General features: G+C 47.5%; 1 protein-coding gene across 7 annotated transcripts in view; it reads right to left on the reverse strand.

Moving 5' to 3' along the window:
• The window catches only part of FMNL1 (formin like 1), a 111,505-nt gene that overhangs the window by 35,588 nt on the left and 49,528 nt on the right, over positions 1–26,389 (reverse strand). For 2 of the 7 annotated variants that reach the window (XM_053363679.1, XM_053363680.1), the window contains exons 3-10: positions 24,421–24,504; positions 23,058–23,131; positions 17,447–17,530; positions 13,366–13,503; positions 9,216–9,344; positions 7,949–8,057; positions 6,764–6,840; positions 5,399–5,492 (exon numbers count right to left, since the gene is read on the reverse strand). In XM_053363679.1, coding sequence (XP_053219654.1) covers positions 5,399–5,492; positions 6,764–6,840; positions 7,949–8,057; positions 9,216–9,344; positions 13,366–13,503; positions 17,447–17,530; positions 23,058–23,131; positions 24,421–24,504 — 789 coding nt within the window. The remainder of the gene's footprint in view (positions 1–5,398; positions 5,493–6,763; positions 6,841–7,948; positions 8,058–9,215; positions 9,345–13,365; positions 13,504–17,446; positions 17,531–23,057; positions 23,132–24,420; positions 24,505–26,389) is intronic. The other 5 variants (XM_053363684.1, XM_053363685.1, XM_053363682.1 and 2 more) reach the window with 4 other exon arrangements.

Here is a 26,389-nt window from a genome sequence, read left to right on the forward strand (position 1 = left end):
TTGCCGATCAGAAGGTCGGCGGTTCGAATCCCCGCGACGGGGTGAGCTCCCATTGCTCAGTCCCTGCTCCTGCCAACCTAGCAGTTCAAAAGCACGTCAAAGTGCAAGTAGATAAATAGGTACCGCTTCGGCGGGAAGGTAAACGGCATTTCCGTGCGCTGCTCTGGTTCGCCAGAAGCGGCTTAGTCATGCTGGCTACATGACCCAGAAGCTGCATGCCGGCTCCTTCAGCCAAGAAAGCCGCAACCCCAGAGTCAGCCATGACTGGACTTAATGGTCAGGGGTCCCTTTACCTTTAAGTTAGGGCAGGTGTAATTGCATATTTTGGAGACATCTGCATCTCTGAAAAGCATTACACATCACTTGGGAAGACAGGAGAACTAATGCCAGTGTACTGGAAAAAGCAAAGATCGCCAGTGTCAAAGCAATGATTCTTCAACATCAACTTCGTTGGACTGGTCATGTTGTGCGGATGCCTGATGATCATCTTCCAAAGCAACTACTCTATTCCGAACTTAAAAATGGAAAGCGTAATGCTGGTGGTCAACAAAAGAGGTTCAAAGACTCTCTCAAGGCAAATCTAAAAAAATGTAGTACACACATCGACAATTGGAAAACACTGGCCTGCCAACTCTCCAATTGGAAATCAGCCTTTACCAAAGGTTTCATGGGCTTTGAAGATGCCCAAACTCACAACGAAAGGGAGAAACGTGCTAAGAGGAAGGCACGCTTGGCAAACCCTCACCATGATCAACTCCCACCTGGAAACCTATGTCCCTACTGTGGAAGGACGTGTGGATCCAGAACTGGCCTCCACTGTCACTTACGGACTCACTTTTAAAACCATGTTCATGGAAGACAATCTTACTCAGCTACGAGTGATCAACAAAGGAGAAAGAATTGCATATACAGTGGTATCTCGGGTTACAGATGCTTCAGGTTACAGACTCCGCTAACCCAGAAATAGTACCTCGGGTTAAGAACTTTGCTTCAGGATGAGAACAGAAATCGTGCTCCGATGGTGCGGCGGAAGCAGGAGGCCCTATTAGCTAAAGTGGTGCTTCAGGTTAAGAACAATTTCAGGTTAAGAACGGACCTCCAGAACGAATTAAGTTCTTAATCCGAGGTACCACCGTACAAGCAAAAGTGTCCCTCCTTTCTTCTGAGCTATTTGATATAGGGCAGGCACACCATAAAGAGCGCTATCCAGTGGGTAAGCAGCTGGTCTTTAATTTATGACTAATTTAATTTTGTATTTTCTGCCACAGATGATGCACGCAACCCTGGCCACCCTGCTATTGCGAAGCCTCCGTTTCCAGTCTGTAAAGAGCCACCCACCTACCTCACAAAGGCCTATCCCACAATAATAATTTTTGGTAGCCATTATTCAGGTTTTTGCCACCAGGCAAACTTAACACATCTACGCCTCCCCACCCTCTAGGAATCGCTACCTCACGGGAGAGAAAACTTAGTGGTGGAAGTGACTTGCTAAGTGCTAAATGATCAGAGTTAGTGGCCTTAAAACTGCAGAAGTAATGATGCATAAGTCATTTCTGAAAAACTACAGACAATTAAGCCATGCAGGAGAGGAGAGGAAAGGAGGAGAGAGGAGATGGAGGATAATCCCACATATTCAAGCAGAAAGAGAATCTGTGCCCGGGTTTCCACCACCAATACAGGTCCAATTTGTCCAACCGTGCCTGAGTGACAGATCAGGCTTGCACCTGTCTGTTTGGCACCTAGGATTCCATTTCCTCCCGTCCAAAAGCTTTGGCACAAGCCAATCTGCTCCATGGGCAAATTTTATCCCATGTAACCTAAGCAGACCCTTTGTCAGCTCTCCCTGTGTCAGTTTACAGCAACAGCATGAGCGCCAAAGAGGCAAGTTTCCCTTCTATTCCCTACTTATTAACTTAGCTCATCTAAACTTACAAAAGGCTTAATGGGCAGGGTTAAGATAAATTCAACGGTGTAAATAAGTTTTGATGGATGTTATAATGGAATACTGAAAGGTTTAGTTTATATAAAATATGCAGGGATTTATGCTGTGCAAAATGAACCACGGAAAGAGAGGAAGGGAAGTCATTGATACGTTAAGGCTGTTTAAGTGAATATTCTAAAATGTAAAACAGAAATTTAATAATAACTGTAATAATAAAAAATATACTTACAGAGGCTTTACTAAATTTTACCAAGAGCCAAACTACAGGAAACGCCATATTTGCATTTAAAGTGCAGGATTTTGCTGTTTTTAATGGAAATTGCATCAGCGGGGGGCGGGGCAGGGGCGTTTTTGCTGATTATTAGTGAGATCAAAGCAAATATGGAGGAGAGGGGATCTAACCCTATCCCTGAGGAAGAAAACCCCTTTTCTTAAGGTGGAATTTGCATTAGTTCAGTTCAGTGGCGTAGTGTGGGGGGTGCAGGGGGGCTGGCTGCACCGGGCGCAACATCTGGGGGGGGGCGCGCTCGCCGCCTCCGGAGTCGCCGAAGAGCCTCAGGCGCAGGCTGTAGCAGAGCCCCATGTCTCGCGGAACCGACGAGCTGGCAGCGGCTCTCAGCGCTCGCCGCGGAGGGCGCGCCAGGCAGCCCCTCCTCACAGCCCCGCCGCTGCTGCAGCTGCTGGGCCATGTTGCATTTTCCTCGCCTCTCTGCCCTCCTCCTCCTCCGGGCAAGCGGCGTCGTTTGGGCGGCAGCGCCAGCGGCAACTCGCCTCAGATCACCTGACACGGACCCGCCGCCACCGCTACCTTACCGTAAATACCCCAGCCCAGGCAGCAGCAAGAAGAAGCTGGCAGCAGCGGCAGGTTAGGGGCTAGGGGCCGCAAATTACTTGCCTTGCCCCGGGTTAGGGGGCGCAAATTACTTGCCTTGCCCCGGGTGCTGACAACCCACACTACGCCGCTGGTTCAGTTGGTAGAGCGTAAGACTCTCAAATCTCTGGGTTGTGGGTTTGAGGCCCACACTGGGCAGAAAAGATTCCTGTACTGCAGGGGGCTGGACTAGATGACCCTTGTGGTCCCCTCCAACTCTGTAATTCTATGATTCCTCCAATGGCACCAAGAAGTGCCTCTCTGTTACCGGTATGTACTGAAGTTCTCACCCTGGGCCAGCAGGGGGATACTGTAGATAGTTATGCAAATAAGGGATCGAAAGTGACGTTCAGTGATTGGATAGTTTTAGAAAATTGTTACAGTTATGTTGTACTGGAGCCCTATATAAGCAGGCTGACTGAACCCTTCAGTTCAGTTGTGTTCTGGCCTCTGAATAAACAAGAGCTGTTTGAAGAATTGCTGTATCGTCTGATATGTTCACCCACAACTTAACACTCACAAAGTAAATACCACCTTCAAAAAGCTTTGGCACAGGCAAGAATAATGGGTTAAAACCCTCTCCATACCTCCTCTGCTGCCATTAATCACTCCTCCCCAGCCGATGCAGTTGGCATTTTAAAAAACTGCACACATTTAACATCACATTTAGCTTGACCCTAAGGAGCAGGCGCTTTTGTTCTTACTGCGCATATACAGAACAGACTACAGCACTGTGAGAGAATTCACCCATTGAAGTTTGAGCAATTGAAAACACACTCTCTTTCAAAGCCACACTCCTTACTTATGGAAAAATATGGAAAATGTGACCATTTCAGCTTTATAACAAAGCAAGTGCTTAGCATTCAAGGTCATGTAAGGCTGGTCATGAAATGTTGTTTGGATGCCTGATTATCATCTTCCAAAGCAACTACAGTGGTACCTCGGGTTACATACGCTTCAGGTTACAGACTCCACTAACTCAGAAATAGTACCTTGGGTTAAGAACTTTGCTTCAGGATGAGAACAGAAATCGCGTGGCGGTGGTGCGGCAGCAGCGGGAGGCCCCCTTAGCTAAAGTGGTGCTTCAGGTTAAGAACGGACCTCTGGAACGAATTAAGTACGTAACCAAAGGTACAACTGTACTCTATTCCGAACTTAAAAATGGAAAGCGTAATGCCAGTGGTCAACAAAAGAGGTTAAAAGACTCTCTCAATCTAAGAAAATGTAGTATAGACACCAACAACTGGGAAACACTGGCCTGCAAGCACTTTGGTAAAGGAGATCAGCCTTTACCAAAGGTGTCATGGGCTTTGAAGATGCTCGAACTCAGGACGAAAGGGAGAAACGTGCTAAGAGAAAGGCACACTTGGCAAACCCTCACAGTGATCAACTCCCGCCCGGAAACCTATGTCCCCACTGTGGAAGAACGTGTGGATCCATAATTGGCCTCCACAGTCACTTACGGACTCACTGTTAAGACCGTGTTCATGGAAGACAATCTTACTCGGCTACGAGTGATTGCCAAAGAAGGAGGAGGAGGGTGGGGTACAAATTGCAGGCAGTAGCAGCAAAGGGAACTAGAATAAAATTGGGCAGGGGGAGCCAGTTTCCATCTGTGATAAGGGCCCCCTCAACACAGTGTTTGCCCCTCATCTTTCTGTACATGTTCCCCAAGCTTCTGACTGCTGAGTTAGTCATGCTTTATTCCTGAGCAAAATATGAAAACACAACTCACACTTCCGCCTGAAAGGGTCTACCTTTACAGAAACGAAAGCAAGAACTGCCCGCAACCTTTAGAGGAGCTCAAGCGCCACTGTTCTTGCATGAGTCACTGTTCTGGGCCTACTTCTTCTGAGGGCAGGCTGCCTCTATGCATTGGGAACGACTGAATGATCAAATCACACAGAATGCAAACTCAATGCAGGAATTTCTACCCCGTGGGAAAGGCCGACTGGAACGAGGCAAAAACCTGAGCAGTGAATCGTGCAGGAACCCAGTGGACAGGAGTACTTTGGGCTGCACTCATAGGACACTTACACTAAAGTGGTACCTTGGTTCTCAAACTTAATTCGTTCCGGAAGTCCGTTCCAAAACCAAAGCATTCCAAAACCAAGGTGCGCTTTCCCACAGAAACTTATGCAAAACGGATTAATCCATTCCAGACTTTTAAAAACAACCCCTAAAACAGCAATTTAACATGAATTTTACTATCTAACGAGACCATTGATCCATAAAATGAAAGCAATAAACAATGTACTGCCGTCACACCATCAATCAATCAATCAATCAATCAATCAGTAGCTGAACTGGGTTCCTCACAAAAACAAAACAAAAAAGAGCCACAAAAACACAAAATAAATAGCAAAAACTCAAATCAGAAGCATAACACTCAAAATGGAGCATGTTCGGCTTCCAAAAAAAGTTCGCAAACCGGAACACTTACTTCCGGGTTTGCAGTGTTTGGGTTCCAAGTTGTTTGAGGACCAAGGCGTTTGAGAACCGAGGTACCACTGTATTTGATTGACTTGCAATCTTGTTGCACGCCAGAAACCAGCACCGTCGAAAGGGTTACGGAGCTTACAAACCTCTTTGAAATTGTCAAACGCAGCCAGGATGATGTCGTGTCCCCCTCGGACCAAGCAGACAGCAGCCAACAGCTCCAGGACGAGAGCTTTAGTCCTGCGAGGAGGAAAGCAGTGAGATGAAGGACTCCCAAGTGGGTCATCGTTCCTGAAAAGGGGCCGAAGGGTGTGATGGATGCAAATGGCTCAAGAGAAACTCCCAAGTGGGGGCAGACAGCTTGTGGGGATGGTGAAGGGTTCAAAGGTTGCCATTTCCAGAAACACGAAGCATGGCTGACTAGCTTGAGCCTCCTGGATTAACTTGCTTAGTGGGGACATCTTCTGCGGCAAATTGGTGGGTGGGTCCAGCCTGCTACTCAAGGGTTCAGACTATGCTACCTTACCCTCCCTCTGTCATCCGCATGAGGGAAGTGATGGGTTTGGGGGCATGTTTGTGGGCTATATAAAGAAAAGCAGGTGGTGAACGGCAAGGGGGTTAGGAGAAACAGCTGACTAGAGAGGAGAGTTAATAGAAAAAGGAACAAGGAAGGCCGCAGGCCGCAACCACAACTGGGAGTGTGGGGGACGGACAGTAGGACAATAGAACTGATGCTACTTTTTGTGGGCATTTCTTGAGCCTTTCAGGGTTCCTTTCGTGGGAAAAGCAGGGATAAGAGACAAGCCAGATATGGCAAACTGCACCTCCCCCATTAAGCAGAGCCTGGACACTCTAAGGGCTAATAAAAACGAATAGCATTTGGCCACACTTTCTGAAGTCAGGTATATACTGTCAAGTGCCATATAATAGGGCATGGGTAGGCAAACTAAGGCCAGGGGGCCAGATCCGGCCCAATCGCCTTCTCAATCCGGCCCACGGACGGTCCGGGAATCAGTGTGTTTTTACATGAGTATAATGTGTGCTTTTATTTAAAATGCATCTCTGGGTTATTTGTGGGGCATAGGAATTCATTCATTATTATTTTTCAAAATATAGTCCGGCCCCCCACAAGGTCTGAGGGACAGTGGACCAGCCCCCTGCTGAAAAAGTTTGCTGACCCCTGTACTAGGATATTCACAATTTTTAAAAAACCTCTTCTTGATTGGGAAAAAAATATGCTGTTCACACCCTTTCTCAACTCCCCATAGCATACCTTCCATCTTTTTGTGTGTGGGTCCTTTTAAATGCATCCAAACATAAAGGAAACAGTGGGGCTCAGGGCACTGTAAAGAGAGTCCAGTTCCCTCACTATGAAACCTCCTACCTAGGATTTAGAGAACAGAGCATCCCAGTTGGGAAGGCTCTGACCCTTGGACAGGCCTGAGCGCCACACATCTCTCTTTTCAGAAACGAAGAAAGGTATGTCTGGAAAAAGAATTCTGAGTCCTTACCTGGGGTTCTTGTTGTTGAGGCTCAGTGTGATCTCATTGACACAGGCTGGGTGGTTCATCACGAGGCTGAACCCGGACTAAGGGAAAGGTGAGAGAGGATGTTAGCAATCCGAGTTGAGCTAGAGGAAATTGGGGAATGGTGACTGAAGGGAGGGAGAAGAGGGTTTCTCTCATTCCGTAGAGGGTCAAGGACTGGATTCCTTCTCAAGCAGGAGCCTTGTCGTACGAACATTGGCCATGCCTGTGACTTCCCCCTGCTCCCCTCACTGCCAAATGTTTTCAGTTTGGACCTGAAGGAGTGTCTCCACCCCCAACATTCAGCCAGGACACTGAGGTCCAGCTCCAAGGGCCTTCTGGCAGTTCCCTCCCTGCAAGAAGTGAGGTTGCGAAGAACCAGGCAGAGGACCTTCTCGGTGGTGGCACCTGCCCTGTGGAATGCCCTCCCATAAGATGTCAAAGAAATACACAACTACCTGACTTTTAGAAGACATCTGAAAGCAGCCCTGTTTTAAGTTTTTAATGTTTGAAGTTTTATCGTGTTTTTAATATTCTGTTGGGAGCTGCCCAGAGTGGCTGGGGAAACCCAGCCAGATGGGCAGGGTATAAATAATAAATTTGATTATTATTATAAAGGTAAAGGCACCCCTGACCATTAGGTCCAGTCGTGACCGACTCTGGGGTTGTGGTGCTCATCTCGCTTTATTGGCCAAGGGAGCTGGCGTACAGCTTCCGGGTCATGTGGCCAGCATGACTAAGCCGCTTCTGGCGAACCAGAGGAGCGCACGGAAACGCCGTTTGCCTTCCCGCTGCAGCAGTACCTATTTATCTACTTGCACTTTGACGTGCTTTCAAACTGCTAGGTTGGCAGGAGCAGGGACCAAGCAACGGGAGCTCACCCCGTCGTGGGGATTCGAACCGCTGACCTTCTGATCGGCAAGTTCTAGGCTCTGTGGTTTAACCCACAGCGCCACCTGCGTCCCTATTATTATTATATGGACACCATAATAGGCTGGACACCATACTTTGGGGGTTTACTGGCAGAGAGTTGCAGGGAGCATGGCTCCAGATGTATATGTTCACCCCACTTTCATCTCCAGTCTGAAGGTTTTTGCATCATTTCAAGAATCTGCAAAAACCCGTTTCTGTGGGCACAAACCTCCCCAACGTCCCATCGCCCGCGGTCACCTGGTAATTCATGATGGCACGGAGGCACATGATGCAGACGTGGACATCGTCCTTCTGGCTGACGATGCGGGAGTTCCTCAGCGCCTTCCTGCTGTGTGCCAGATTGAGTCTGAGGTAGGGAAAAATGGAAGGAGGGAGGAAAGGGGGAAAGAAATAGCTGCATGAGAAAGGATGTTGGATATCACCCGGCAGTCAAGTCCAACAGCATAAAGAGAAGCACGGGAGCAAGGGCCCGAGGAGCAGGAAATTGAGGGGAGGGCAGGGGAGAGGATTAGGCTGGGCAGCAGGATTGCAGTACGAGAACCCTTTGGGTCTCGGGTCACGAGTTCAAATGCTGAACAGGAGATGCCACTGCCCAATGAAAAACAAACTCTCTCCAGTCTGGTTTTCAGGACACCACTGTCTTTAGTGAAAAGGCCACAGGGATCTCGGCAGGCCATGGGAAGGTGAGCTCCAGATTATGCTTAAAATACTAAGTAAATATAATACTCCATGATAAGCTATTAACATGGTTATGGGTGCAGTGGAATATGGAATGTGGCAACTTTTGGGGGCCCATCCTATTTTTGTTATTTTAAGTCGTTTTATGTTATTTTTTAATGATGTGTTATAAATTGCCATAGCCTACCCTGGGAACTCAGAGTGAAGGGCAGGTAATAAAATAATAATGGCAATAATGATACGTGTGCCAAACGTGGTAGCAGTTGCTCTTCAGATCCTGAAGATCTGAGTTTCTCAGTCTCAAAGTTCCTAGACCTCAGTGTGGAAAAGAAAGCTGAAACACACATTAAACCTTTAAAAAGCTGGCTGTGGCAATGTCTCAAGGGGGTTTCAGAGGCCTGACCTGGTCCCTCCCCTATCTCTGTTCCGCGTCCCCTTCCCACCGCTTCTGTACAACAGCTCCAATTCCCTGCACACAACAATGAAAACTAGAGCCAAAAGCAACAATAGCAGCAGCAACAACAACAGCAAAGCAAACAGTGCCGGAACGTGGTTGTGCAACCGACAAAAATAAAAGCATGCAACTATCTGCAGGTGTTTACAAAATGCATTCCAGTTACAGAGCTTTTTTGTTTTTTTAAACGGGATTTTACAAAATGGCCTCCCTGCTTCGAGGGCTCCTAAAGTTCGGTATCCGAGACTGCCTGCCAAAATGAACACACAAGCTTAGGAGGGGGGGGAGAACATGCCCTTGGCCTAGACAAGCCTATGGCCTCCGGCCGCATTCGCAGGGGACGTTTCTGGTTAGGTTTGGGGAGAGGCTCACCGCGGTGAGTAGGAGTTGAGAGGAGGCCTGGGCTTAGAGTCCTGCTCGCTCCCGGGGGCGCTGGAGGAGGGGATGCTTGGGTGGACTTGCTGAAAGAATGTTTGGATCTGCTGGTTCAAATGGCAACACCTGAAGGAGGTGGAAGATTGCAATCCTGCAGGACAGGAGGGAAAAATAGGACGCTTCAGGTGGATGCTCCCCCCCACCCCCATTGCCACCCCCCCAACCTCAGAGGGGAAAAGTGGCCCTCGTGGAACCACAGGGGAAGACTTCGCTGTGGCTGGAAAAACACCAACCTGCTTCAGCAAACATAGCAAGTAATTGTGGCTCATCGCTGCCCACCTGCCCAACAGAATATTGTTCCCTGTGTTGTGTTCCTAAAATGAAGTTTCCTAGGATCGGAGGCCCTGTCCGCACTAGGCATTTAAAACACTATTATATAGGGTGATTCATAATGAAGTACAGTCATACCTCGGGTTGAAGTACCTTCGGGTTGAATGTTTTCGGGTTGCGCTCCACGGCGACCCAGAAGTAACGAAGCATGTTACTTCCGGGTTTTGCCGCTCGCAAATGCGCAGACGCTCAAAATGACGTCACGAGCATGCGTGGAAGCGGCAAATCGCAACCTGCGCACACGCAGATGTGCAGACGCGGGTTGCATTCGCTTCAGGATGCGAACGGGGCTCCAGAACGGATCCCGTTCGCATCCAGAGGTACCACTGTATAGTTTTCAGATGCTGTAAGACAGTAACAGGCGATGACATGGACCACAACTACAAACCGTGAGGTAGATGTACTCATAAAGTTTGTGTTCCGCTACTGAGGCAAGCGACATAGGCAATAGCGCGTGTGTCACGTGGCTAGTCAGGCAAAATGGCTGCGTCTGCAGTGGAGAAGGCGTTTTGTGTTCTTGAATTGAGCAAAACGGAATCTGTAACTGTTGTGCAATGGCGTTTTTGATCGTGATTCGGGGGGGGGGGCGTCCAAGCAGAAAATATATCTACGACTGGCATTAAAAAATTGAAACTACGGGCTGTTTGTACAAACTTAGAAGTCCTGGACGACCATGTGTATCAGAAGATGTCGTTGATAGTGTTTGCACCGCCATTCAACGAAGCCCAGGAAAATCAACGCATAGGGTGAGTCACGTTTGGGCAGAAATGGACTGCCGGTTTGACATGTATGTGTGACAAAGGGTGCACACACAGAACATCTGTGACTGTTTCTAAAAAAAACTTTAAATATTCCCTTACAACTCTGTTACAGGAAACGTAAGATATATTACATTCTTCTTTTTTTATAGTGCGTTGAAACTGTATACTTCGTTATGAATAACCCTGTACAGTGGAATCTCAGTTTTTGAACGCAATCCGTTCCGGAAGACCATTCGACTTCCGAAACATTCAAAAACTGAAAACTGAAAGCAGAAGCCTCAATACAGTAGGGAAACTCAAAACAGAAGCTGCATGTTCAGCTTCCGGAAAGCGGAGCAGTTAGTTCTGGGTTTTCGGCGTTTGGGAGCCGAAACGTACGACAACAGAGGCGTTCAAGAACCAGGGTTCCACTGTACCGGTTTAACCTTCATTGCTCCCCCCAAAGAATCCTGGGAAATGTAGTTGGCTAAGGATGCTGCTGAGAGGTGTTAGAATGCCTCTCTATTGCCCGCCACAGAACTACAATTCATAGGCAGCGGTTTAACAATCCATCTGCCCAGGGAACTCTGGGTAATGTAGTTCTGTGAGGGGAACAGGGTGTCTCTTAAAACACTCTCCGTACCCTTAACTAACCACAGCTCCCAGTATTCTGTGAAATTGTTAAAGTAGTCTAATGGGGCTCTAAATGTTTGGCGCAGATTGTGGCGAGAGAGTCTGACCTCAGGGGCCTTCTAACTCAATAGGCTGCCAATGTAGGAAATATGTAGCTAGAGCTTTCCCGATAAATTGCCATAAGAACTTAAGAAGAGCCTGATGGATCAGGCCCATGGCCCATCTGGTCCAGCATCCTCTTCAAGTGGCAGCTAATCAGATGCTTATCAGATGCTTATCAGATGCTTATCAGAAGCCCGCAAGCAAAACCTGAGCACAAGAGCACTCTCCTCTTCTGCTGTTTCCAGAAAGTGGTATTCCTCTGACTGTGGTGACAGAGCACATCCATTGTGGCTAGAAGCCACCGATACTCTCCATGCATTTGTCTTATCCTCTTTCAAAGCCGCAGGAACTCTTTCCTCTGTGGGTTGTCAGGCAGCAAACAGGCCCAAGGATGGAAAACCTTTCCTTGCAGGGCAGCGGCAACCCCCTTAGGCCAGTCATTTCTAGCTGTTCTGAGAGCCACCCAAACTAAGTTGCTTCACATTAAGGCCCTTAAACCACAGAAAACAGACTTCTGTTACTCAGAAGGGCTGACTTTCCCTCAAGACTATTTGTATTTTGTTGCTGCAGTTAGCAAACGGAGCTCTGAGGCCTAAGGCCTCATCCCCTTCTGACCCCAGAGAAAGAGAGCATCCATTTTGTTTTAATCTCTTTAGTGGAAGTAGAATAAAACGGCCTCTTCTTTTACCAACGCAGGGGGGAAACAGGCACCCTCAGTGCACACCTAAGAAATACAGCCGCTAGCGCAGAGATAGTAACTGATGCCTCAATATATTATTTGCCTCTTCTTTCATTTTTTAAAAACACCAGGATGGCGGCAGGAGGCAGAGCAAGTCTTCCCGACACACGGTTCAGTGGGCCACTGCTTTTCTTGGCGTCCATCTTTTCAATCTTACAAGCTCAGACTACAAGCAAAGCCGAGCGAGCCCCTCTCCCCACCTCCCTGCCCCCGAGGGGCCCTAGGCTGGGTACCTACCGTGAGCCGTCGTCCCAAGGGGAGCGTGCAAAAGAAGCACGGGGTTAGAACAAGGGGAAAGAGGGAAAGAGGAAAGGCAGAGACAGGAAAATGCAAGAGCAGGAAAAGGAAAACAGAACCTGCCATTTGTTAGGCCACCAAAACCATCCGAGGCTACTCATCAATAATCATCAAACTACTCTTAGGGTAGCTTGCTTCTAAGGTGGTAATAGGTTGGGAGAGCTTAGAAATTGGGTGGTGGGTTAACTTGCCTGATGGTTGTGGAAACTTTGTAGGATTGAGGGCCAATATTTTGGGCTCATTGAGGGGGTGTGGGTGTGTTTGTGCGTTTGCAGGCCCCCAGATTGGTCAGTTTATGACACTAAATTAAAACTCAGCCCCTGGCTGGTAATATATGTGCATGAACATATGGCGTGTGGGGAGTGTCACCCATGCAAACCAGGGGTTTCTTTCCATGAGCAACTGCTTGCATTATTGAGGCGGCACATGGCTTTTCAACATTGTGGAAACCTGCAATCTCATGCTCCAGGGTCTCTGTATAAGAACTCCTAAACTAGCCCAAACTATGGTGGAGATGGGAACTGAAGCACCAGTTGCAAGCTTTTCTTCGTTTTTCTCCCTATTTCCTTATTTCACCGAAAGAAACTTCTGTCACCCCCACCCCAACTGAAGCAATTTGGGTGCTAAATACCTCCAATATTTTTAGATGGAGATTTCCACATGTCAGCTGAACATCTGACTGAGAATATGGAAGTGCCCTCGAATAGGCAAGCCCCCTCTACCTTAGCCATCAGGCTTGCCTGAGGTACCCCTTCTTCAAAACTCAGTCCTTTCATTTTGCCACATTTTGCCCAAGTCCATATTATAGTATGAAGACCCATGGGGCTGCAACCTTGCTGGAGCTAAGCAGCTCTAGGTCCGGTTAGTGCTTGGATGGACCCGCAGGTACACTACCTCAGGTCCCACGATGGGAGAAAGGGGAGATATCAATTGAAGAAAATAAACGCAGAGCAGCCGATCTGCCGCTGCAATGAAAACAGCTCCCCCCCCTTTCAACTTTTCATTTTGCAGACAACGCTCTCCAAAAAAGAAGCTTCACATTGGCGAAATGAGAGAGCGGTTTCCAACTTGGCGTTTGCTGGGTTGGTGCGCTTTCTCTTTTGAGACGTTTCGCTTTAAGCGTAGCTTCAAGTAGGCAGGCAAGAGAATAAAGGCGAAATTGCCTCTTCTCCTGGCGCCACAATCTTTTGTCCCAAGATACGGGGGAAGCAGTTCAAGAAGAGCTTGCCAGTGTCCGTTCTGTTACCTGACAGTCAGGTGCCTCGCTTTGGAGGAGCCCTGCGTAGGGGAGTTGCTGCTTCTGCTGAGGTCCTCCATAGATCTGTCCAGGGCCTTCCCCTTGTCGGACCCAGGGCTCCCATTGTCAGTGCTGTCCATATCATACCTGGAGCCACACATATAAAAACGGGTGTGCGTCAGCAGGTGGGCGGAAGGAGGTTTGCCAAGCTGGTGGCACTGGAACCGAGGCGTCAAAGCAGGGCTGCCGCTAGGAGCACGTCTGCATTGCAAACTTAAATAGGTCAAGAACTATCCCATGTCTCTTGAACTCGGGTCTCCGGCTGTTGTTGGACTACAACTCCCATCCTCCCTAGCTAGCAGGACCAGTGGTCAGGGATGATGGAGGTTGTAGTCTAACAACAGCTGGAGACCCGCATTTGAGAAGCTCTGAATTTTAAGCATTTAATTTCCACACTTCTCCCTCTCCCTTTTCCTGCTGGTTTCACGAATTGGCGTTCAAACTCTTATCTTCCTATCCGACAGAGTGGAAGTGAAGTTGCTCTCCATGGTGCTGATGCAGTTCCATTATGACTACACAGTTGTACCTTGGTTCTCAAATGCCAAAAACCTGGAAGTGTTCCAGTTTTCGAACGTTTGTCGGAAGCTGAATGTCTGATGTGTCTGTTGGCTATTGTTTCCAGGGCGCCTGCACCAATCAGAAGCTGTGCCTTGGTTTTCAAACATTTCAGAAGTCAAACGGATTAAGTTTGGCGCGTTTGTTTTTGCTATTTATTTTGCGTTTTTGCAGCTCTTTTTTTGTTTTGTTTTTGTGACCCAGTTCAGCTACTGATTGATTGATTGATTGATTGATTGTGTGACTGCGGAAATGAGTAAAAGCCCCCCCAACTAAACAAAGCCTATCATCAGTGCAGGTAAGGAAAAAAATAATTTTAATTTTTATCATCTACAATATTGTCTTACTTTATTTTATAGTACATTGATTATTGCTTTCATTTTATGGTTCAATGGTCTCATTAGATAGTAAAATTCATGTTAAATTGCTGTTTTAGGGGTTGGTTTTTAAAAGACTGGAACGGCTTGATCCGTTTTGCACTACTTTCTATGGGAAAGCGTGCCTTGGTTTTGGAACGGACTTCCAGAACGGATTAAGTTTGAGAGCCAAGGTACCACTGTAGTTAGCAACACTGGAAGCTGCCTTAAGCAGAGTCAGACCCATTGGCACATCTAGCCAAGTACCATCCAAACTGCCTGTCAGTTGCCCTCTGGGGTTTCTGGCCCTATTATCTCCCAGCCTTACCCGGAGATGATGGGAATTGAACCTGCCTGCAAGAAAGATGCTTTGCCACAGAGCCTACAGCCCTCCCCCAAAAAGTACGGGATTTCTATTCAACTGCCTTCATGGACTTTGGCCGCTCTTAAAATGGGAAGCTTTGCTAGTCACAGTTAAGCCACTTCCGAGCTAGGGAGGAGATGGGGTTGCAGGCTTCACGCCCCTCCCCACACTCGTGGAGGCTGGCTTCAGCCCCCGTGATACTAGGGAATCCTCGGATGCATCATACCCCGAGCCAGCCAATCGGCTGGCTCGGGGTATGGCGAGGCCTCGCCTTTCTTAGGTCTGGCGTGGCCGAGGGTCTCCAGGTTTTCCCTCCCCTCCCACCTGTTAGGCTAGGCTCTCTGATGTTGCTATGGACTTCGGTTGGTCGCCGTCAAGGGGCCTGGTAGGAATTTTTCCAATTGGCAGATTGGCACCAGCCACTTGGTTTTCGCCTACCTCGTAGCAAACCATCACAACCCCATGGTATTGGCGATTAGGCATTGGTGGGGGTACAGTTGTATTGTTATGCAGATGAAGGGGGAGGAGGTAGTGCCATCGCCTTCCCCCAAATCAAAGGGTAGTCCAGTAAAGGATTCTGGGGGGCATGGCCTTGTCCTAAGCCTATGGAGGTGTGGGCCCACAGCACGCCCCCGCGTGGTGACGCCAGGGGGAGGTCCTAGTTGACATGCCTCAGCAGGACTCCCCTTACTGGTGATTAACCCTCACCGGCCTTCAAGCATGCAGGCTGAAGCCGGTTAGTTGTTAGGACCAATGCCTAAGCCAATACTGCTCAATTCCTGTAATCAATAAAGTTGTGGCCTAATTTGACCCATTAACTCAAATTCTTGTGTCTCGTGTCTTTATTTCTGGGGGGAGGCGGGAACTCGCCACACAACAGAGAAAACTTGGGAAATGTGCAGGTGGCGTTTGCTTGCTGTTCCTGGCTAGAAGGAGCAGAGTTGATTATGCAAAAGAAGCAGGTATAAATGCTTAATTTGAGCAGAATGCTACCTCTCTGTGGAATAGCCTATTTGCCAAGAAGAAGCGACTCAGGAAGGGAGCTCTTGTTAGGGCTGTTTGTTAGTCCCTCATTCCGCTTGAGGACAGGAGAGCGTGAAGGAATTATTGACTGGGTTACGTGAAATCTCTTCCAGTTCAGGAATGATTCCTCAATAAAGTTATCAACGAGTGAAGCGTAACTGGTGCTCTGACCAAAACTCAGGGGTTATTTCAAAGACACGGGGAAAGGAGAGAATAAGGAAGAAAACATGGGTTAGATTTCAACAGCAGAGCCCCTTTCCCTTTAAGAGGACAGCTTAGCACCCAACGCCATATATAAAGTAAAGTTTATAGCCAAAGAATTGTGAAAATTAGTTTGGCGAGGCCCTAGCGGAGTTTAAGACTTTTTCAAAAAGCACGCCTGTCTCGCTAAGCTATGTAGCAAACCACTTTGGTAACTGAGGGGAGTTTCAAATCAGTTTGCAATATGTCAAGGGGGTGTCTGTTGGCCCCAGGACAAAAACATAACCCTGATGAGTACAACCTCTTGGTAGAAAAGCAGCAATTTCCATCCCAGCCTACACATGCCCTATTGGATAGGTGATAGGTGTTCTCTGCTGGACTGGGGCTCACAATAATCACGCTAGAAGCTTCTCCTGGGATAGCAGCTTCACCCTCAATTCCCGATGATCAGGTTGTGAGTGGCACCACTGATATACCGTATTTTTCGCACCATAGGACGCACCGGACAATAGGACGCACCTTGTTTTAGAGGGGGGAGAACAAGGAAAAAAATTCTTCCGCTCTCTGCCCAGCGCCCCTTCAGCGAAGCGGCAGGAGGCGCTGCGCAGAGAGTGGGAGAATTTCCCCCCCTCTTGTTTTCCCGCTCTAAAACAAGGTGCCGTTTAAGGTGCGTTCAGGCGGCTACCTTGGAAGGTTCCTTTCGACCTGCTCTTTGGGGCTGGCGGGGGGAAGCCCACCACCAGCCCCAAAGAGCAGGTCAGGGAGCAGCGGAAAGGCGCAGCAGAGAGGCTGCTGCCATAGTCACACGTTACTTCTCCAGCTGGGAGAGGGTCGCGGGGCTATGGCTTCTTTAGCCCCACGCATGCTCTCCAGCCGGGAGAGGGTCGCGGGGCTATGGCATCTTCGCTCCATAGGACACACACACATTTCCCCTTCATTTTTGAAGGGGAAAAAGTGCGTCCTATAGAGTGAAAAATACGGTAGTCAAAATAGCGCCACCATGGACAAGAGGGAAGAATCAACAGCAGGGGTCAGCAAACTTTTTCAGCAGAGGGCAGGTCCACTGTCCCTCAGACCTTGTGGGGGGCCGGACTATATTTGGGGAGGGGATGAACGAATTCCTATGCCCCACAAATAACCCAGAGAGGCATTTTAAATAAAAGGACACATTCTACTCATGTAAAAACACACTAATTCCCGGACCGTCCGTGGGCCAGATTGAGAAGGTGATTGGCCCGGATCTGGCCCCCAGGCCTTAGTTTGCCTACCCATGATCAACAGGCTCGAGGGAACATTGGCATTTGCAGAAATGTGGAGAAAAATAAATAGGGGGGTGGGTGGCAGGAGAACGCTCCTAAACATCCCAATGGGGTTTGGGCATGCTCATATATATAAATATGGGTTGATTTGTGGAGGCAGAGCGAGCCGAGTTTTCTGGGACAATGGAATTGTGGGAACAATCCACACTGCACTGTTTTGTTGCAGGCCCCACTAGGATCCTGACTTAACCATCACTTCCCCACCAACTTACGTGACAGAGCACTGGGCAAAGGCGAGGTAGTCCACCAGCACATCAAGTCCTTTGTTTTCTTCGTTCAGGAATTCCTGGACCCAGCTAAAAGAGGGGGAGAGGAAGAACATGCAGAATTTTTTCTCTCTAGAATAAAACATGGGAAGAGTATCCTACTGCTCTTTCCCCAACATTTGAGATCTGCCTCATCTTTCTCCAGAATCCCCTGCTGGTATTTTCCCCTGCTTTTTTCCAGATAGAGATAGAAGCCTCTGTCTTTTAAAAACACAACAACTGCTGATTAATATATTATTAATCCTTTTTCAGCCCGTTTCAATGTACTCAAGTGCTCTAGGCTCTCACTGATTCCTGCAATCCTTCAAATCATGCTATTAAGGTTACAATTAAGGGAGGCTTTCTTTTGAGTAGACACCGGATAGGGTTTGTATTATCGTCCCATTTTCCAGATGGGAACTAAGACTGAGAGTCAATTCAGACATTCAGGGGGAAAACATACTCTACAGTCATTCTGAGGCCATATCACTTGAAAACCAAGGTTTTCACATGTTTGACTGCTCCCTCATAGCAAAAGCTCCCCCTTTTTTACATGGGTTAACTAGCGGGTAACTGAGAATGTTAATCTAGACACTTGAATCTCTTTCCCTTTCAGTGATCTGTGAGCCAGAAGAGCACCCAAACATTCTCACCTTCGTTTTGTGCTCTGTAGGGACTATATTACACCAGAGAATTCTGGGCATTGCAATTTAAGAGTTGCTGGGAATGGTAACTCTGTGAGGAATGAACTACAGTGCCCAGCATTCTTTGAGGGAAAGAACACACTTCAAATGTGCTTTAAAAGCAGAGTGTGCATGCACTCTTAGCTATCTGCCTGTGGTGAGTAAGAAATGCCTCTATTTATTGTTTATACATACATGCATTATTTAATTTTATTTGTACGCTACCTTTCCACAGTTCAAAGTATGCTCAAGGTGGCTTACAACATGGAAAAAAAATACATAACTGCAACATAACAAAAGTAGGCTTGAGTAATAAATAGGACACCAAAATATGCAAAATAGTAAACAAAATCCACATAAATCACAATTGTCTAAAATAAAGGTACACAAAACCAGCACCAACAACAGTAACAACACCCCAACCCCAATTTATGACTACGTTTATCACGTTGAAGGGATGCGGGTGGCGCTGTGGGTTAAACCACAGAGCCTAGGGCTTGCTGATCAGAAGGTCGGCAGTTCAAATCCCCACAACCTCCCGTTGCTCGGTCCCTGCTCCTGCCAACCTAGCAGTTTGAAAGCATGTCAAAGTGCAAGTAGATAAATAGGTACCACTCTGGCGGGAAGTTAAATGGCGTTTCCGTGCGCTGCTCTGGTTTGCCAGAAGCAGCTTAGTCATGCTGGCCACATGACCCAGAAGCTGTACGCCGGCTCCCTCGGCCAGTAAAGCGAGATGAGCGCCGCAACCCCAGAGTCGTCCGTGACTGGACCTAATGGTCAGGGGTCCCTTTACCTTTACCTTATCACGTTGTTAATGATTATGATGAGAATTTTATTATTTATACCCTGCCCATCTGGCTGGGATTCCCTAGCCACTCTGGGCGGCTTACAATACATAAAAAAATGTTGTAATTGTGATTTTTTTTTCATGTTGGAAGCCGCTTTGAGCATGGTTTGAACTATGAAAAGGTGGCATACAAATAAAATTTGTGTGTGTGTGTGACCATGCTGACTGCTATGCTTTTTCACTTTGTACTACTGTCTGATATTTTTACAAGCACACGGGAAAGTGGCTGAAAATTCATTTTCCCCCCAGGACATTTTGCCACACAGGAGCATATTTAGAGTGGTTACAAACATAATGTTTGGAGATTTGGGGATAAGTTCTATTAAGGGATTTCAAAAGCACCTCCGTGCAAAAGTGAAAATGAAACAGATCCCCACAGAAAAATCGCATATGCAGCTAGAAAAGGCTGCATTCAACATATAACATTTCTACCTGGAGGTGTTCAAATGATTACTTAAAAACAAATCCACCCATATGAGCTTCAAATTACAGTTGTACCTTGGATCCCGAACGCCTTGCAAGTCGAACGTTTTGGCTCCTGAACACCACAAACCCAGAAGTGAGTGTTCCGGTTTGCAAATGTTCTTTGGAACCTGAACGTCCGATGCAGCTTCTGATTGGCTGCATGAGCTTCCTGCAGCCAATCGGAAGCTGCGGCTTGGTTTCGGAAGTCAAACGGACTTCTGGAATGGATTCCGTTTGACTTCCAAGGTACCAATGTATATGTTGACAATGGCTTCATCAGCAAGTGTCCCCCATGTTAAAAACAACAGCAACACAGTGATTGTAACCAACTGTAAGTCAGTGGCTGATGAAGGAATTTCAACGCAGATCTTCCAGGGTTAGGAATTTTCGCATGGGCTGCTAGGAATACCCAACAAGAGACTAGTATTTGTCATTTGTAAATGGTCTCAACGTGGGACAGAAAACAAAAGAGTTATTTTAAAATCATGACGTACATTCTGGCCAATGTAGGTAGCGCCTGAATATTACTGACATGCAAGAAATGCAAAAAATAAATAGATGAATGCAACCATTAGACATGGAAATGGCCTGGCAGCCTTTTCACAGGGCTGCAATGTACCTACTGGCGCTCCTTCCTGATATACAATTTGCTCCTTTGTACTGTACTCCATCAGGCCCAATAATACATTTTGTCACAAAACGCTGACACGACTTGTGCATGCTGGCTCCCACTGTTCCCTTTTATTTTCTGACTGCTTGGCAGGCAATCAATCCAGAGAGATAAATGCTTCCCCATCTAAGCTGTTAATTAGCCGGCATACATCACTGTCGTTAATGGTGTCGGCTGCTGCCTCCGACATGCTGGGGTCACCTTCTCTGCAGAGGGCCTTAGACTTTGGCCGCTACCCCCCAGGTTGTTTGTGTAGTTCAAGTTAAAGGAGGTACTGGACTGGGGGAGAGGGGTCACATAGCTCAGTTACCGACAAATGAGGCAGGGCCGTTAAACAACCTAAGCCGCTCCGACATTTATGTTCACATGAACAACTAAACGTTTAGCATCTCATTAACGAACGCTTAATGTGCTTTCGATTCTCAAGCTGCTCGAGGGGACTGCGGCTGTGTACACACGGTACCTTTATAGCACTTTCTCGCCCTCAAAGAATTATGGGCATTGTAGTTTACCCCTTGCCGTGTTACAATTCCTAGCCACCCTTTAAAAACGTGGTGTTTGTTCAGTTGTCTTAGTTGACTCCTTGGCAGGTTTTGAATAAACATTCACAATCTTTTTATTGATAATAATCAGCTGAACAGTTTGAGGATCTATATAACTTTGTAACATGCAGAAAACAGCAGTCTCAGAGAAACCAAAGACTGGAACTGAGGGAAGTCGGGGGGTGGGGATGGGTGGGTTTTGTGTGGGAGGGTGGAAAAATGGGGGGGGGGGACAAGGATGATAAGTTTTTGGATAATATGTTTTGTTTTAATTTTGAATAAAAAAAACTTTTAAAAATAAGAATAAAGGCGTGTTGTTTGTTCAGTCGTCTTAGTTGCGTTTGACTCTCCGTGAACCCATGAACCAGAGCATGTCTTGGAAACTCTCATTTTCTTCTCAAAGCTTCTCCTTTTTTATCTCCATGGAGTTTTCTTGGCAAAATACTGGAGTGATTTGCCAGTTCCTTCTCCAGGTAGATCCCATTTAGCCTCTTGGCTATGACCTGTCCGTCTTGGGTGGCCCTGCACAGCATAGCTCAGAGTTTCTTGGAGTGATTCAAGCTCCTTCGCCATGACAAGGCAGTGATCCACGAAGGGGCTTTAAAAACTACAGGGCCCAGAGTTTTTTCAGGGGGGTGGGGAATGGGCTTTGAGTGTGCCTACCAAAAAAATGGGGGCGCTGCCTGTCTGGCTTCTAGTGGGGAAGAGTTTGGCCCACAACATTGAATCCGTGAGTTTTTGTTGACATAGAGTCATGTGTCTTGTCCACAGGAGACCAATAGTGCTCCTCAATATGATCAGTTTGGGGTCTGCAGGGTAAGGTATCGGGGTGTTGTGCGCTGGTAAAGTAAAAGGACCCCTGACCATTAGGTCCTGTCGTGACTGACTCTGGGGTTGCGGCACTCAACTCGCTTTATTGGCCGAGGGAGCCGGCGTACAGCTTCCGGGTCATGTGGCTAGCATGACTAAGCTGCTTCTGGCGAACCAGAGCAATGCACGGAAATGCTGTTTACCTTCCCACTGGAGCGGTACCTATTTATCTACTTGCACTTTGATGTGCTTTCAAACTGCTAGGTTGGCAGGAGCAGGGACCGAGAATTGGGAGCTCACCTCGTCGCGGGGATTCGAACCGCTGACCTTCTGATCGGCAAGCCCTAGGCTCTGTGGTTTAACCCACAGCGTACAAAAACCTTAAACCTGACCTGGTAATTCCTCCCTCTCCTTGGTTGTAAGGGCTCAAAGACCCTGAGAGTCATCTAGTCCAAACCCCTGCAGTTGAGGAATCCTGCCCACAGCTGTCCCTGAGTCGGCTTGAACCAACCAACAACCAACCAACCAACCAACCTTTGTGTTGTGTTGCGCATTGCCTTATTGAGCTAGTAGAAGAAGAAGAAGAGGAATTTGGATTTGATATCTCGCTTTATCACTACCCGAAGGAGTCTCAAAGCTGCTAACAATCTCCTTTCCCTTCCTCCCCCACAACACTCTATGAGGTGAGCGGATCTGAGAGACTTCAGAGAAGTGTGACTAGCCCAAGGTCACCCAGCAGCTGCATGTGGAGGAGTGGAGACACGAACCCAGTTCACCAGATTACGAGTCCACCGCTCTTAACCACTACACCAAGGCAGGCTAGAAGCTGGATTGAATCAAGAATAATGATATAAAGGAAAGGCAGGTTCCAAATGTGGGGGCTCCCAGGCATGCCCTGGGACATTCCAGCTGTCCCTCCGACCTCTTGAACAAAGCAGCACCTGCCGAATGGGGGATTATCTGCAGCTGCATCCGACACACTATGAGGGTACACATGCAGTCAGCAGGAAAGAGAAGGGAAGCTGCCCCTGGACTCATCAGAAATGCTTTCAATCCCAGCCCAAATGCACCTCCGCTTTGGCACAGAAAATCAACACTATAAAATTCTTGCTTCGAAACATACACAGAGTTATACATACACCCTGGATAACACAGGTCCAGAATGTCTTACGCTGCACATCTCAATCTGATCAAGAAAAACTCGTGGATTCAGTGTTGTGGGCCTAACTCTGTGGAACTATTTCCCAGTAGAATTCAGACAGGCAGCATCCCTGCTGAGTTCCAGACACTTGGTTAAAACTGTTTTATTTTAGGAGGCATCACAAATGCTTCTTTGGTTTACGTTCCCGATTTGAAATTCCCAAGCTTTTAAATTTATTAGGCTTATCTGATGTTTTATTTTGGTATGTACTGCATATATTTTTTTATCACTGTAAGCCACTTTGAGACCTCGATGGTAAAAAGCTAGGGCAAACAATTTAAAAGCAACAAAACAAATAAATGACATGATTGCGCACAGCTAGGGTTTGCATGAACAAAAGCGCTGGTCATCGGTACTAACCCTATGTAGTTTGTCCTCAAAGATATCTCCAGCTCCCGAAGAATCTGGGTGGACTCTTGAGCCCGTCTCTTAAACTGGGTGAACAAAGCAAAATGAAAAACAGGTTAACGGGTAGCCGTACCAGCGACGTGGATTGCCAACCTTTTTACTTGCGTCATGCAGCCAATTCATAAATTGCTTTTAAAAAATAAAATAAATAAACAGGCTTCAAAAATACCCAAGCTTAAGTGAGAAATGCACATGCACAGCACGAGAAATTCTGAATGGCAGGTATGCATTGAAGCAGTTAGGTTTCCTCAGAATAAAGAAGGGATGGCCCATCTTCTCCTTCCGCCATCAAGGGCCAAATTTCTTCAGAAGTTGCATGGCAATAGTGTGGTGGATACAAATCCGCTCATCCATTCCCTTTCTCACATGCAACCCATTAATACAGAGATCCATCTATCCTCTCTCCCACGCTCTACTTTTCCCTATCTCTTGCCCTCCTGCTACCATGGATTTGCCGCTAAATTCCTTCCCTTCCCCACTGCTCTCTGCATCCAAACGCCACTCAAGAGAGAGGCTGGAAGGCAGGAAGGGAGCACAGAGATGCTCAGAGGCGTGGCTGCAGAAGTCTAACTGCCCTGCCCCATGGTTCGGCCTCCAAGCTCACGCATGCTCCCATCCGCTGGTCAATCTCGCTCTTCTCCCAAGTCCCGTCCACCTTTAAAGCAGCATCGTACCACTTTAAAACAGCCATGGCTCCCTCTTCAAAGAACCCCACGAGCTTGCAGTTTGTTAAGGGTGTTTAAAAGACCCTTATTCCCCTCTCCCAGAGCTAAAATTCTTGGAGTGCTTTAACAACCAAATCCTCTTCCCAAGGAGCTCTGGAAATTATACATTGGCTCCCAGTACATTTCTGAGCACAATGCAAAATTTTGGTGCTGACCTTTAAAGCCCTAAACGGCCTCGGCCCAGTAAACCTGAAGGAGCGTCTCCACCCCCATCGTTCTGCCCGGACACTGAGGTCCAGTGCCAAGGGCCTTCTGGCAGTTCCCTCACTGCGAGAAGCCAAGTTACAGGGAACCAGGCAGAGGGCCTTGTCGGTAGTGGCACCCGCCCTGTGGAACGCCCTCCCATCAGATGTCAAAGAGAACAACAACTACCAGACTTTTAGAAGACATCTGAAGGCAGCCCTCTTTAGAGAAGCTTTTAATGTTTAATAGACTATTATATTTTAATATTCTGTTGGAAGCCACCCAGAGTGGCTGGGGAAACCCAGCCAGATGGGCTATTATAGCTCTGGGTAGGAGGACAAGCTGGAAAGGAAATCAGGGGACAGCGTAGAATACGATTACGGTTGCATCGTCCAGTTTGAAGTCACCTTTCCGCTGAATGCACCCGTGTCCAGATAGCTCTTCAGTTTCTGGATGTAGGCAGAAGGTGGGTTCTTGACCTGAAACCTTTCCTGCGGAAGGAGACACAAAAAGAAAAACAAGGCAGGCTTTATTGAATTGCAGGTGGGCATTTCACAGCTGCCTCTAAAGGCACAAACATACTATGAGAACACAAACGAGGGACTAATTCACATGGTAGATATTTGGGCCAGCGGATTAGACAACACCCAATACCAGATGTCTCCCTGCAGAGATACTGCAGCAGCTTCTGGGCGAAAACATCAGCATACAGTGGTATCTCGGGTTACAGACCCTTCAGGTTACAGGCTCCGCTAACCCAGAAATAGTACCTCGGGTGCTTCAGGTTAAGAACAGTTTCAGGTTAAGAACGGACCTCCAGAACGAATTAAGTTCTTAACCTGAGGTATCACTGTACTGCAGTTGCTAGGCAAACATAGGTAAAAGGTAAAGGACCCCTGGACGGTTAAGTCCAGTCAAAGGTGACTATGGGGTTGTGGCGCTCATCTCACTTTCAGGCCGAGGGAGCCGGCGTTTGTCCACAGACAGCTTTCTGGGTCATGTAGCCAGCATGACTAAACCGCTTCTGGCGCAACAGGACACCGTGATGGAAACCAGAGCGCATGGAAACGGCATTTACCTTCCCGCCACAGCGGTACCTATTTATCTACTTGGACTGGTGTGCTTTCGAACTGCTAGGTTGGCAGGAGTTGGGACAGAGCGACGGGAGCTCACTCCGTCGTGGGGATTCAAACTGCCAACCTTCTGATTGGCAAGCCCAAGAGACTGAGTGGTTTAAACCACAGCGCCACCCATGTCCCTGCAAAAAGACGTACAACTCTACACACACACCATCGCCCCACAACCTGGTAAAAGCTTCTAGTCCTGTGCAGAAAGCCGCTAGCAGCTCTTCCTCCCACGACAACTGTGTTGCACCACCATCCTCATGACACAGTGTGTTGCACAAGAAGGACTGTGTATGTACTTCCAGTAGCACCTTAAAGACCAACTAAGTTAGTTCTTGGTATGAGCTTTCGTGTGCATGCACACTTCTTCAGATACACTGAAACGGAAGTTGCCAGATCCTTCTATATAGTGAGAAGGTGGGGAGGGGCATTACTCAGAAGGGTGGTGGGAATGGGTGATTGGCAGATAGCTGTGATGAGCCTGTTGACGACTCTTAACGACTGCAATAGGTCTTACAGGAAAAAGCAAGGGGTGAGAAGGTGTTGCTTTTTCCTGTAAGACCTATTGCAGTCGTTAAGAGTCGTCAACAGGCTCATCACAGCTATCTGCCAATCACCCATTCCCACCACCCTTCTGAGTAATGCCCCTCCCCACCTTCTCACTATATAGAAGGATCTGGCAACTTCTGTTTCAGTGTATCTGAAGAAGTGTGCATGCACACGAAAGCTCATACCAAGAACTAACTTAGTTGGTCTTTAAGGTGCTACTGGAAGGAAAAAAATTTTTTGTTTTGACTATGGCAGACCAACACGGCTACCTATCTGTAACTGTGTATGTACTGTGACTATCAGCTGATCTCCTCACCTTGTTTATTCCCTAAAGCATTGAGTTAAGCAATGCTGTGTTTTGTTTTGTTTTAGAACAGGGCTAAACTTTTTAACCCCACTCTAAGTCCCACAAAGTCCCACAAACATGAGAGACTTAGGGCTCATCCCCACTTCCACATGTCACGCACGTAGAAAGTATGAGTCCACTTACCATTGCCCTAGTGCTTTGCTCTGGAAAACTCATTCCTTAGTGCTAAATCGGAACGAATGGAAATCCACTCACTGAAAACTTGATTGCTGTTTGTTCTGATTCAGCACTAAAGAGCAGGTTTCCACGGGGCAGGGGGTGGGAGCAGCAGGGCAAATGGAAGTATGGATGAGCCATACTGTCAACTCTTTGTGAGAAGTACACCAACTCAGGTTC

This window comes from Podarcis raffonei, chromosome 13 (assembly GCF_027172205.1).
Source record: "Podarcis raffonei isolate rPodRaf1 chromosome 13, rPodRaf1.pri, whole genome shotgun sequence".
Taxonomy (NCBI): domain Eukaryota; kingdom Metazoa; phylum Chordata; class Lepidosauria; order Squamata; family Lacertidae; genus Podarcis; species Podarcis raffonei.